The sequence below is a fragment of the Chiloscyllium plagiosum genome, unplaced genomic scaffold, assembly GCF_037043375.1.
Source record: "Chiloscyllium plagiosum isolate Xiang-an unplaced genomic scaffold, Cpla_swu_hap1 HiC_scaffold_49, whole genome shotgun sequence".
NCBI classification, from domain to species: domain Eukaryota; kingdom Metazoa; phylum Chordata; class Chondrichthyes; order Orectolobiformes; family Hemiscylliidae; genus Chiloscyllium; species Chiloscyllium plagiosum.
Window position 1 is genome coordinate 6,998,482 of NW_028270187.1, and position 12,506 is coordinate 7,010,987.

At 43.9% G+C, this 12,506-nt stretch overlaps 1 protein-coding gene across 14 annotated transcripts in view; it reads left to right on the forward strand.

The window, feature by feature from the left end:
• Positions 1 to 12,506, forward strand: part of LOC122544514 (Fc receptor-like protein 5) — a 52,937-nt gene that overhangs the window by 16,305 nt on the left and 24,126 nt on the right. For 11 of the 14 annotated variants that reach the window (XM_087984924.1, XM_087984928.1, XM_087984927.1 and 8 more), the window contains 3 exons: positions 3,113 to 3,142; positions 6,289 to 6,534; positions 7,932 to 8,198. In XM_087984924.1, the coding sequence (XP_087841050.1) occupies positions 3,113 to 3,142; positions 6,289 to 6,534; positions 7,932 to 8,198 (543 nt within the window). Of the gene's footprint in view, positions 1 to 3,112; positions 3,143 to 4,501; positions 4,698 to 6,288; positions 6,535 to 7,931; positions 8,199 to 12,506 lie in introns of all 14 variants that reach the window. The other 3 variants (XM_087984930.1, XM_087984929.1, XM_087984932.1) reach the window with 2 other exon arrangements.

The following is a 12,506-nucleotide window of genomic DNA, read 5'->3' on the forward strand; positions in this document are numbered from 1 at the left end:
ACACACACACACACACATATATATATATATATATATATATATATATATATATATGTGTGTGTGTGTGTACCTCGATTATCCACATGCGTTGGCTGGGCTGTATGCTGTTCTGATGGTTGATTATTCGGTTAATCGATTCAATGCACCTCCTCTGGTGCTCAGATTTTTCTGTCAAGTCTTCTCCCCATTCAGGAGACTGCAGAACACCCTGTGGAGCAGCCCAGCGTGCGTGGGCCCCATCCCAACCCCGTCTAACACCGCCCCCGCAGCCAGACCACAATCCCGTCCATGCCGCCCCCATCCGCCGCCTGCCAACCCCCAACCCATCCAACACAGCCCCCCCGCCCGCCTCCAACCCCATCCAACAACACCTCGCTTGCTCCAAACAAATCAAACACCCCCCTCAACCCCATGCAACACCGACCCTCACCACCTCAACCCAGTCAAACACCGCCCCCAACCCCATCCAACGCCGCCCTCTTTCCACCCCCAACACTGTCCAGCATTCTCCCTGCCCCCGATCTGCCTCCACACACCATCTGACCCACGTCCGTGCCCCATCCTAGTGCTCCACCTGCCCCTGTCAGCCTCCCACCCCCTCCGGGGCAGTTGCACTGCCACTAGCAGTAAGACTGCAGCCGCCTTTGTGAGATAAGTCTCCAAATAGCACACACAAACACATGCAGATGCAACGTTTTGACAAGCTCCACCTCTGCCCTGTACAGGACAATGTTAGATAGAATACCTGGGGAAGGGGGGGGGGGGGGGTGTTAAAGTTCACCACTATGTAGAACCCTTGGGAAACGTTTGGGGAAGATAGAGAGGGCAGTAGCCCAGTCACTTTGAGACAATGCCTGGGCTCCCATCAATGTCCAAGGACTGTTCTCTGCAGCATTTCAGTGAATCCATTGTAAACAAAAGACACGTTCAGGGTTGAAACAGCCTTTTGATGTACTGTTTGTATCAGGACCTCGAGATCTGCTTCGGATAATCTGATATACAGAAGAACTTCGATTATCTGAATTAATTATCTGAATATCAGATTATCCTAAGGAGATCTCGAGGTCCCGATAGAAACATTACAATAAAGGCGTGTTTCCAACGGCGATCATGTCTTTTTTTTCCAGTGATTAAACAGACACCGTCTCCAATTGACTGACATCCCACCCTCTCACTCTCCTCACATTTTCTCTGGAGTTCTACAGAGGGGTGCACCCTCGCCCCCCACCCCGCCACCTCCCCCCCTCGCACCTTTCCAGAGACTCTCTTCAACATTGTCCCGTACAGGGCAAATGTGGAAACTGTCAAAACGGTGCAGTAAAAAGTTGTGTGTATGTGGCTATGGCAGTGCATTTGCTATTTGGAGACTTACCCCACAAAGGTAGTTGCAGCAGCAGTCTTTTTGTTGATGTCCAGTTCAGCTGCCCTAGAGAGGGGGCGGGGGTAGACAGGGGCTGCACGGTAGTGTGGGCTGGGGGGCTGTGTCAGATGGGGTTGGGGGAAAGCGGGGTGGACATGAGGTGGGCGGAAGGCGGTTTTATACGGGGTTGGGGTGCAGGCGGGAGGAAGGCGGTACAGGGGGCCGGAGGAAGGCGGTTTTTGATGAGGTTGGGGGTGGGCGGGGGTGGACAGGGGCACAGGCGCGGCTGGTGTTGGACGGGTTTGGGGTGCGGTTGAGGGCAGTGTTGGACAGGGCGGGGTGGACGGGGACTGGTGTTGGATTGAGGCCGGCGGGGGTGGATGGGGCGCGGGCAGGAGGCTGTGTTAGACAGGGGCGGGAGTGGAAGGGGCTGTGGATGGTGTTGGATGAGGGCACGGTACGGGCAGTGTTGGACGGAGCAAGGAGCAGTGTTGGACGGGAGGGAGAGGGCAGTGTTGGACGGGGGCGGTGTTGGACAGGGTTGGGGCGGGCAGGGGTCAGTGTTGGACGAGGTTGTGGGCGGGGCGGGGTCCGATTTTGGGGGCGGGATTCGTGCGCGGTATGCTGCTGCAGTTTCCTGAACAGGGAGCAGAGGAAAGGCACTTAGTCAACTAACCGAACAATCAATTATCCAAACGAAATAGTGCCCGCCCATCTCGTTCGGATAATTGAAGTTCCTGTGTGTGTGTGTGTGTGTGTAATGACATGTACGGGGGCATAATTCGGGTAGACAGGAGAAACCATTTTCCTCTTGACAAAGAGATTAATGATTGGAGTTGGGAAATATATATTGAAGGTAAGTGGCAGGAAGTTAAGAGGGTGACGGAAGGAAAACACTTTTTCAGTCAAAGTGTGGTAGGAATCTGGAACTCACTGTCAGGGAGGGAGAGGCAGAAACCCTCATCACGTTCAAGAAAAAAATCAGATGCCAACTCGTGATTCCAGATCTGTGGACCAAATGCTGGGAAAGAAATGGGCTTAGCGAATAGTGAGGTGGTTGTTTTTGATGAGCGCAGACTTGATTGGTCAATAGGCCTTTTTCAGAAATGTACACTTCTTCGGCTCTGACTTTAGATTGAAGAAAGTCTTAGCTCCCTTGTGAAGTGACTTAGCATGCAGCAGAAGTTGCGGAAACATCTGGAATCGTTTCAGATATGTTCCAAAGGAAGCCCTGCTGTAACGCAGCCTCTTGTCTCTGAATTAGAAGCGTCAGTATGGAGGTCATTGATAAGTCTTGGCTGACTTTGGGGATTTCTAAGGATCTCGGTGAGGCAAAAAATGCAAAGCCAAAGAAACTTGAATCCTTTTGCCATAATTTTCCCATAATCTTTAAAGAAAAATCTTCTTAACTCAGAAGAATGGCACAGGGAATGGCAAACAAAGCGAAGAGAAAACAGGAGGGGCAAACGAAGGTATAAATAGTTGGTAGAATGTTACAAAGCAACATCTGCAGTTGGATTGATACATGAATGAGAAACCAATCGGGTCATCATGCACTTCATATCAATTTATATTTCTGCCTCCTCGTCGATAGGATTGAACAGTCAATAGTTCCCATTGAGTTACAGACAGGACACGTGCTGCTTCACTGCTGTTTTTCCTCTTACATTGCTTTGACGTTGTATTTACTTGCAATTTCTAGGACACTGGCAAAAATAATGACATTTATTTCAATTCCCTTTTGTTTTCCAGTGAATCTTGCTCTGTTTGGAATCACCCAAGGTAAGAGGGAACTTTAATTTTTGGATAAACATTTACAAATTTCAAGCCATGCTATGCACGTCCTTTCAGTGACCTTTTCCAATCATGCATCAAATTAGACTTGATCCCAGTCTTCCTGATCAGGAGTTAGGGATATCCTCTGAAAGATCGGGCACTGGAATCATTTTCAAACCTTCTCCCATATGGGTGCTCCACCAGTTATAATGAAGACTAATGGCTTTTTTTTGACTTAGTCACATCCGACACAGTCCATTCAGTAAATCTGTACCAAAATTTAAGTTAATCACAATACTTCAAATGAGCATGAGATTTGAAACAAGATGTTTGTGAAAATACAAAGTTACGATAATTTTGGAAGGGAGAATAGAATATTATTTAAATGGAGAGAAACTACAGAGAGCTGCACCAGAAATGGACTTGGTGGGGGCCGGAATTTTGTGTATTAAAAACAGAAAATTAACACACAGCAGGGGCAGCAAGTAATCAGGAAGTGCAAAGGGAATCTTGCTCCTTATTTCAAAGGGGTTGAAAGAGAATAGGGAACTCTTTCTGCAAATGTACAAGGTGCTCATGAGACTTTTTTTGAGCACTGGAGCTGTTTTGCTTCTCTTATTAAATGAAATATATCATTTCATTGGAGGCAATTCAGAGAAGGTTCACTAAAATGATTCCCGGTGTGGAGGGTTTGTTGGTACTCTACTCATTGGAATTTAGAAGAGCGAGTGGTGATCTCATTGAAACTTATCAGGACTTGACAGGGTCAATGCTGAGAGGATGTTTCTTCATCATATGAGAGTCTAGGACCAGAGGGTGCACTCTCAGAATAATGGGGCACCAATTAAAAGGTGATATGAGGAGAAATGTCATCTCTTAGACGATTGCGAGATTTTGGAACTACTTGCCACAGAAAACAGTGTGTATGGGTGCAAGAGTTCTTGTATACATTGAATATCTACATAAAAACATTCTCGATCACTCAAAAAATAAATGGAAAGGGCAGGAAAATTAATGTGAGGAATGTTAAATCAGTCACAAAAAAATGGATGGCAGAGCAGGTTGGAGGGGCCAATGGCCTGCTCCAATCCTTATGGTTTAAAAAATGAGTAGAAAGGCAGTGTCAATGATGGATGAACCGATCAGATAAGATTGGTCTAACAATAAACTGAAGGATTTAATGTAATTGCTACAGAGCATGTATTTTAAAAAAAGTTTGGTAAGTTTTAGTTTAAAATACCACATTACAAATCCACCAGCTAAATTCAAGGTGAGAGCACCAATAGATAATGCCAGTAAGCGTCTTTACAATATATTTGAGAACAACATTGTGGAATATGGACGCTACTGTCTCTTTATTGACAGGACGTCTGTGCTAAATGGTGCCTCTTGCAGATCAGAGCTAGCTGTGACGACCGTTATGATAATTATTGATGGATATTACCTTCAGTTCCGATCTTCAGTTCCATAATAAGTGATCATAAAGCTTGGAAATGTAGCAAACAAGAAGAAGGGTGAAGGAGGAGAACATAAGGGAGTACGGACAGGTTATAATGAGCAGGTATATGACGCGTGAAATTTCATTCATTTGTGCGACATGAACGTCACTGACTGGACAGACTATAATGGGCAGATACATGAAACGTGAAATTTCATTCATTTGTGCGACATGGGCCCAGCATTTATTGCCCCATCTCTTGTTGCCCCCTTGAAAACGTGGTATTGAGTTGTCTTCTTAAACCGATGAGGTCCCTGCGGCTAACAAAGACCAACAATGTCCTGAGGTAGGGAATTCCAAGTGTTTGACACTAGCAACATTAAAGAAATGGCCAATATATTTTCGAGTGGGATGTTGGGTGGCTCAGGGGAAACTTGCAGGTGGTGGTTCCCATGCGTCTGCTGCCCTCTTCCTGCGAGATTGATGTGGTCCGAGCTTTGGAATGTGCTGTCTAAGTACCTTTGATGAATTTCTGCAATGCATTCGAGAGTTGGTGGTGGATGTTTGTAGTGCCAATAAAGTGGCGCTGCTTTGGCCATGATGATGTTAAGCTTACTTGGATGGTGATGGCTAGCATGAGGGTTCATAGCTATAAATTTAATATTGGTACATATAGGACAGATGCCAGAGGTAGTTTCTTTAGTCAGGGAGTACTAGAGGTGGGGAACACACAGTCGTAGACTCGCCAAATTTAAGGGCATTTAAACTCTCATTAGATAACCATATGGATGAAAATTGAATAGTGTAAGATAAATGGAGATCAGATTGTTTTCACAGGTTGGCACAACACCGAGGGCTGGAGGACTTGTATTGGACTGTAATGTTCTACAGTCTTTGTTCTGTTCTTGGAGCTGCACACATCCAGGCAAGTGGGAGTACTCCATCAAACTTCTAATTTATGCCTTGTCGATTGTGGACAGGCTTTGTCGGGGTAATCAGGAGATGAGTTACTCATTGCAGGATTCCCAGCTTCTGATCTGCTCTTGCAACAACTCTATTAACATGATGAATCCAGATGCGTTTCTAGTCAATAGGAAACTCCAGGATGTTGAGAGTAGAGGGATGCAGTGACGGTAGCACCATTTAAGGTCAAGGGGCAATGGTTAAATGTTCTAGCATTGGGGAGATTATTGTCTGGTACTGCACACTTTGCTTTGGGCTGAGAACGTCTTCTGGAAAACACAGAGTAAAAATCCGTTTTTTTTTCAGTTGAGGCCAACAGATCAAATTGAGTTGTGGTTAAAGTGTTGCATATCATAGAATTGGTTTCATGTTGTTATCCAGCTGACTACATTAAGACTAAATATAAACTGTGCGGTTAACTCTTCCAAACAGTAGATCTGCTGGTCTCTATCAGCTTTAGGCCCTTTGAGAGAAAAGAAATATATACATATATATATATATATATATATATATATATATATATATATATACCTACTTAAATGGTTGGTGACGCAGAGGCGATACTAGAAGCAAACCAACGTCAGGTACCACCAACATTCATCCCGTTTAGGTCTTATTGTCTGGACTGGACTGTTAGGTCAGATAACCAACTCGAACTAGAGCTCTGTATACTGGGGACATTGAGGCTTATAGCAGTGAGAGATCATAAAAATGCAATTATAGGATTCATAAACTTACTCCTTTTTTTCAGCTATTCGAAGGCCTGTGCTTTACATAAATCCTGCAACTGGTTTCTTAAAAGAAGGAGGGACTTTAAAACTGGAATGTGCAACAGATAAAGGACGAGTTATTTATTGGTTCAAAAATGAACAATATTTCGATTCCACACAGAGTAATATTTACGAAGTACCCGTCGACAGTGAAACCGGTGGGTCTTATCACTGTATGACATCCACTACATGGAAAAAGAGTGAAACTGTTGAAGTTGTCGTCACACGTAAGTGAACTTTGACTCTCATTTATTTTGAAAATTTTACATGTAAGTGGAGCTTGCAGTGTTCAAAGAATAAAGAATAGTACAGCATAGGAACAGGCCCTTCAACTCACCAAGACTGTACTGACACATGATGCCTTTGTCAACCTTTTATCTCGAGGCTGTTCATACCCCGTTATCCTCTGTCTGTTTGGATATCTGTCCGCAGGCCTCTTAAACGTAGCTATAGTATCTACCTTCACCACCTTCTCTGAAAAGCCATTCTAGGCACTTACCATTTTCTATGTGGTAAAACACTTGCCTCTTCCATTTATTTTAAATTTCCCCCCTTCACCTGAAACCCATGTCCCCCAGTAATTGATATATTGTACCCTTGAAAAACAAGACTTCCATCGATGCCTCTCATAATTTTGTAAACTCCCATCAAGTTGTCCCTCACTCACTATTGTTCAGATGAAAACAGACCAAGTTTGTCCAATTTCTCCTCATTGTTAATACTTTCCCAACGAGGCAACATTTCTGTACCCTCTCTAGCGTCTCCTCATCCTTCTGATAAGTGATAATGAACGACACACGGTATTTTCTTTAACTACAAACCAATTTTCAGCCCAATACACGTTTCAGCATGATTTACTGCTCAAACGTCTTTTTTTTGGTCAGTAACTTTCACAAGATTAGGCTAGGGGTTAGTAATTCCACATGACGAGAATTTGAGTAGATTGAGTAGATTTAGAAGAACAGAAGCTGATCTTGTTGAATAATCGTAGAGAGACTTGGAAAGGAGATGCGGAACTTGTTTTGGAGAGTCTGGACCAGAGGGGCATCCTCTCAAATAAAGGGGGTTGCCAATTGAAGATGGAGGTGAGGGGGAATTTCATCTCTGAGGGGATTGAATCTGTGGAATTCTTTACCGTAGAGGGTTATTGAGGCTTGGTCCTTCATACCTATTAACCCTCGAGATGAAATAATCCTCGAATTCCCCCCAAATCTCCTGCCTTTCAATTGAAGTGATAGCCCCCTTGTTATTGACCCTTCGACTAAGTAGAACAGCTGCTTCATATCCCCCCTATCCATATTCCTCATAAACTTACACAGCTCTATCAGGACACCCCTCAACCTTCTCTATTCGAAAGAAAACAACATGAACTTATTCACCCTCTCTTCATCACTAAAGTTGTTCCTCGTAGGCAATATCCTGGGACTATCCTCTATATCCCCCCTTAGTGGAATAAAATCCTTCCTGTCGTGTGGAGACTGGAACTGTACACAGTGTTCCAGCCACGCATCATCAATGTCCCGTGCAGCTCTAACATCCCCTTCCCGGTGTTGGAATCCACAACATTCAACTATCAAATGTAATTTGCATTCCAAGCTGATTTAGTGTCGTTTTGCTTTGGCAGTTTCTGATGAAGTGCTAACTCTGGAAGCCAATCCTGAACATGCTCTGAGAAATGAGAGGATTGAAATGAGCTGCTGGACCCGACCCCAGAACCTGAGAGGACGTAATCATTTCGGATGGTATCGAAATAATGGGTTAATAAAACAGTCTACATACGGGTCACTGACCATAGAAAGTGCAGCGTATTCAGATGAAGCATCTTATCGGTGTGAATTAAAAATTGGCTATAAAAAGTGGGTTTCGAACGAACTAAACATCACAGTATCAGGTTGGTCATTCTTTTGTCTAGCTATTGCCAACAAATGTTTTGATGGTTTTATGCCATGTCTGTGTAAGCTGCTTTTAACAGGACTCTCCCAGTTATGGGGACTCGAGGGCAGGAGCAGAGATGTTTCATCAATGATCTTCCTTCCATGAAAAGGTCAGAAGCGGTGATGTTCACTGATAGTTGCTCCATTCACCACTTCTCAGATACTGAAACGGTCCATGTCCAAATGCAAAAATGTCTGATTAATATCCACACTTGTGCTATCAAGTGGTAAGTAACATTCGCGCCACACAAGTGATAGGCAATGACCATTTCCAATAAGAGACAATCTAATCATTGCCCCTTGACATTCAATGGTGTTCACATCTCCCCACTTTTAACATCCTGGGAGTTAATATCGAGGCAGAATTTAACCATCACCCCTTGACATTTAAGGGTGTTACCAACACTGAGTTCCTACTATCAACATCGTGGAGTTTCGTGGAGAAGCTCAACTGGAGTTATCACATACCCACAGTGACTGTAAGATCAGATCAGATGCTGGGAATCCTGTTGTGATTCCCGAAAGCCTGTCCACCATTTATAAGGCGCAAATCAGGAGAGTTAGGGAATACTCCTGGAAAAGATCGACACCATCCAAGGACAAAGCAGCCCCCACTTGACTGGCACCACATCCACAAGCGGTGCCAGTCAAGTGGGGGCTGCTTTGTCCTTGGATGGTGTCGATCCACGACTGACGCTTCGTAACAGCAGAGTGTACTATCTACAAAATGCACTGCAGAAGTTCACGGAAGATCTTCAGACAGCACCTTCAAAACCCATGACCGCTTCCATCTAAAAGGCAGCAGATACATGGGAACCTTGTACCCTGCAGCTTCCCCTCCAAGCCACTCACCATCCTGACTTCGAAATATGTCAGTAGTTTCTTCTGTGCCGCTTGGTCAAAATGCTGGAATTCGCTCCCTCAGGGCATTGTGAGTCTATCTACAGCACATGGACTGTGGTGGTTCAAGAAGGAAGCTCAACACCACCTTCGCAATGGGCAATTCGGGACAGACAATTAGATGGTGGTCAACTATATATGATGAGAGACTGGATTGGTTAGGATTATATTCACTAGAGCTTAGAAGAACGAGGAAGGGATCTGGCAGAAAACTATGAAATTCTAATAGGAGATGTTAAGGTAATATTTTGCGACAGTTTTTACTTTTGAGAAAGGAGTAGAGGCTAGAGAACTCTGGGAAATGAATATTAATGTTTTGAAAACAAATGACATTACAGACGAAATAGTGCCGGTAGTCTCAGCAAACATAAAGGTAAACAAATCACCAGGACCTGATCGAATGTATTCCAAGACATTATGGACGCAATTGCAGGGCTCTGAGTAATAATATTTAGAACATAGAACATAGAACAGTACAGCACAGAACAGGCCCTTCAACCCACGATGTTGTGCCAACCACTGATCCTCATGTATGCACCCTCAAATTTCTGTGACAATATGCATGTCCAGGAGTCTCCTAAATGTCCCCAGTGACCCTGCCTCCACAACTGCTGCTGGCAACCCATTCCATGCTCTCACAACTCTCTGTGTAAAGAACTCGCCTCTGACTTCCCCTCTATACTTTCGTCCAACCAGCTTAAAACTATGACCCCTCGTGTTAGCCATTTCTGCCCTGGGAAATGGTCTCTGGCTATTGACTCTATCTATGCCTCTCATTATCTTGTATACCTCAATTAGATCCCCTCTTCTCCTCGTCCTTTTCTCCAATGAAAATAGTCCGAGCTCAGTCAACCTCTCGTCATAAGATAAGCCCTCCAGTCCAGGCAGCATCCTGGTAAACCTCCTCTGAACCCTCTCCAAAGCATCCACATCGTTCTTATAATAGGGCGACCAGAACTGGACGCAGTATTCCAAGTGCGGTCTAACCAAAGTTTTATAGAGCTGCAACAAGATCTCATGACTCTTAAACTCAATCCCCCTGTTAATGAAAGCCCAAACACCATATGCTTTCTTAACAACCCTGGCCACTTGGGTGGCCATTTTAAGGGATCTATATACCTGCACACCAAGATCCCTCTGTTCCTCCACACTGCCAAGAATCCTATCCTTAATCCTGTACTCCGCTTTCAAATTCGACCTTCCAAAATGCATCACCTCCATTTATTCAGGTTGAACTCCATCTGCCACCTCTCAGCCCATCTCTGCATCCTGTCAATGTCCCGCTGCAGCCAACAACAGCCCTCCATACTGTCAACGACACTCCAACCTTTGTGTTGTCTGCAAACTTGCTGACCCCTCCTTCAATCCCCTCATCCAAGTCATTAATAAAAATTACAAACAGTAGAGGCCCAAGGACAGAGCCCTGTGGAACACCACTCACCACTGACTTCCAGGCAGAATATTTTCCTTCTACTACCACTCGCTGTCTTCTGTTGGCCAGACAGCTATGTTCCCCTGAATCCCATTCCTCCAGACCTTCTGAATAAGCCTACCATGGGGAACCTTATCAAATGCCTTGCTGAAGTCCATATACACCACATCCACAGCTCGACCCTCATCAACTTTTCTAGTCACATCCACAAAGAACTCGATAAGATTTGATAGGCATGACCTGCCCCTCACAAAGCCGTGTTGAAAGATTTGTATGATCTATGAACTTATGATTTAATCATTGCCCTCTCCTTCACTTTTTTGATCACGCAGCACTGCCCTTTCATGAGAAGGCCATTGCTCATCACTGGCCACTCGGATGTTTCCTTTCATCCTGGTGGTGAACATTGAATAAAAATTTCCACGCCATTTGTCTCATGTCTCATGTCTGCATACGCCACACACGCGTACACGCACACACACACACACACAACCTGATATTCTAGGATGGCTAATATTGAGCCTTTGTTAAAGAAAGGCTGTAATGAGAAGCCTGGAAGCTAGAGATTTGTGTGTCTGATATCAGTGATAGATAAGTTGTTGGACGTGGTTATGAAAGATAGTGTTTACATGCATTTGGAGAGGAGAGGATTGATTAGGGAGTTAGCATGGTTTGGTGCATGGAAAATATATTCTAACAAACTTGATTGAACTTGTTAATGAAGTGAACAAAAAAAGAGAGTGGAGAGTTGTTTACTTGGACGTCAGTAAAACCTTTGATAAGGTTCCGCATGATTGACTAATTAGGACAGTTACATCACATGGAATTTAGGATGAGCTTGTGAACTGGATACAAATTGGTTTAATGGCAGGAAACAGTAATGTTGGAAGGTTGTTTTCAGATTGGAGGAATAGGGCATGTCTTGTTCAATAAGGTTTGTTGCAGTGTCCACTGTTATTTGTGATTCAATTAAACGATTTGGATGAGAATATTGGAGGCATGGTTAGTAAGCATGCAAATGACAAGGATGAAAAATTGGAGGTATAGTGAACAATGAAACAGGTTACTTAAGAATACAAAGAGTCTTGATCAGTTGCATCAATGGGCTGAGGAGTAGCAGATAGAGTTTAATTTGGATAAATGTATGATATTTTGGTTATACAAATACATTACTTGATGTAATTAATGATAGGGCCTTGGCCAGCGTTGTACAACAGAGGAATTTAGGCGCACAGGTGCACAGTTCTTTGAAATTTGTATTACAGAGCGTGTAAAAAGTCATTTAGCATACTTGCCTTCTTTGATCAAGCCTTTGAGTATCGGCGTTAGGATGTTAGTTTGAGGTTGTGCAGGTTGTTGCTGAGGCCTCTTCTAGAATACTGAGTGCAATCCTGGTTGCCCTGATATAGGAAGGATATTGCTAAACCAGAGAGAGTACTGGAATGATTTAGCAGAATGTTTCTGGGAATGGAAGGTTTGAGACACAAAAACAGATTGGAAAAACTGGAACATTTTTCACTGGAGTAGTGGAGGTTGATGGTTGACAATTTTGAGGTTCTCAGATCATGAGAAGCATAGATAAGGTGAATTACAAGCATCTTTTCCCTTTGATGGAGGAATTCAAAACTCGAGGGCATATTTTTAAGTTGAGAAGAGAAAATTTTTTAAGAAAGGTCTTTAGGGCAAGTTTTTTTTTACACAGAGTGATTGGTGTGTGAAATGAACTGCCAGGGGAAGTGGTGAATTCAGACACAGTTGTAATGTTGAAAAGGCATTTATAGGAATGGTTTGGAGAATATAGGCTAAATGCAGGTTGTTAGGACTAGTTTATTTTGCGAACAGGGTCAGCGTGGACTGATTGGACAAACGACATTTACTCTATGAAAAGGCAGGGAAACGCAGGAAGTATGTCCTGATGATCCTGGAGGTTGGG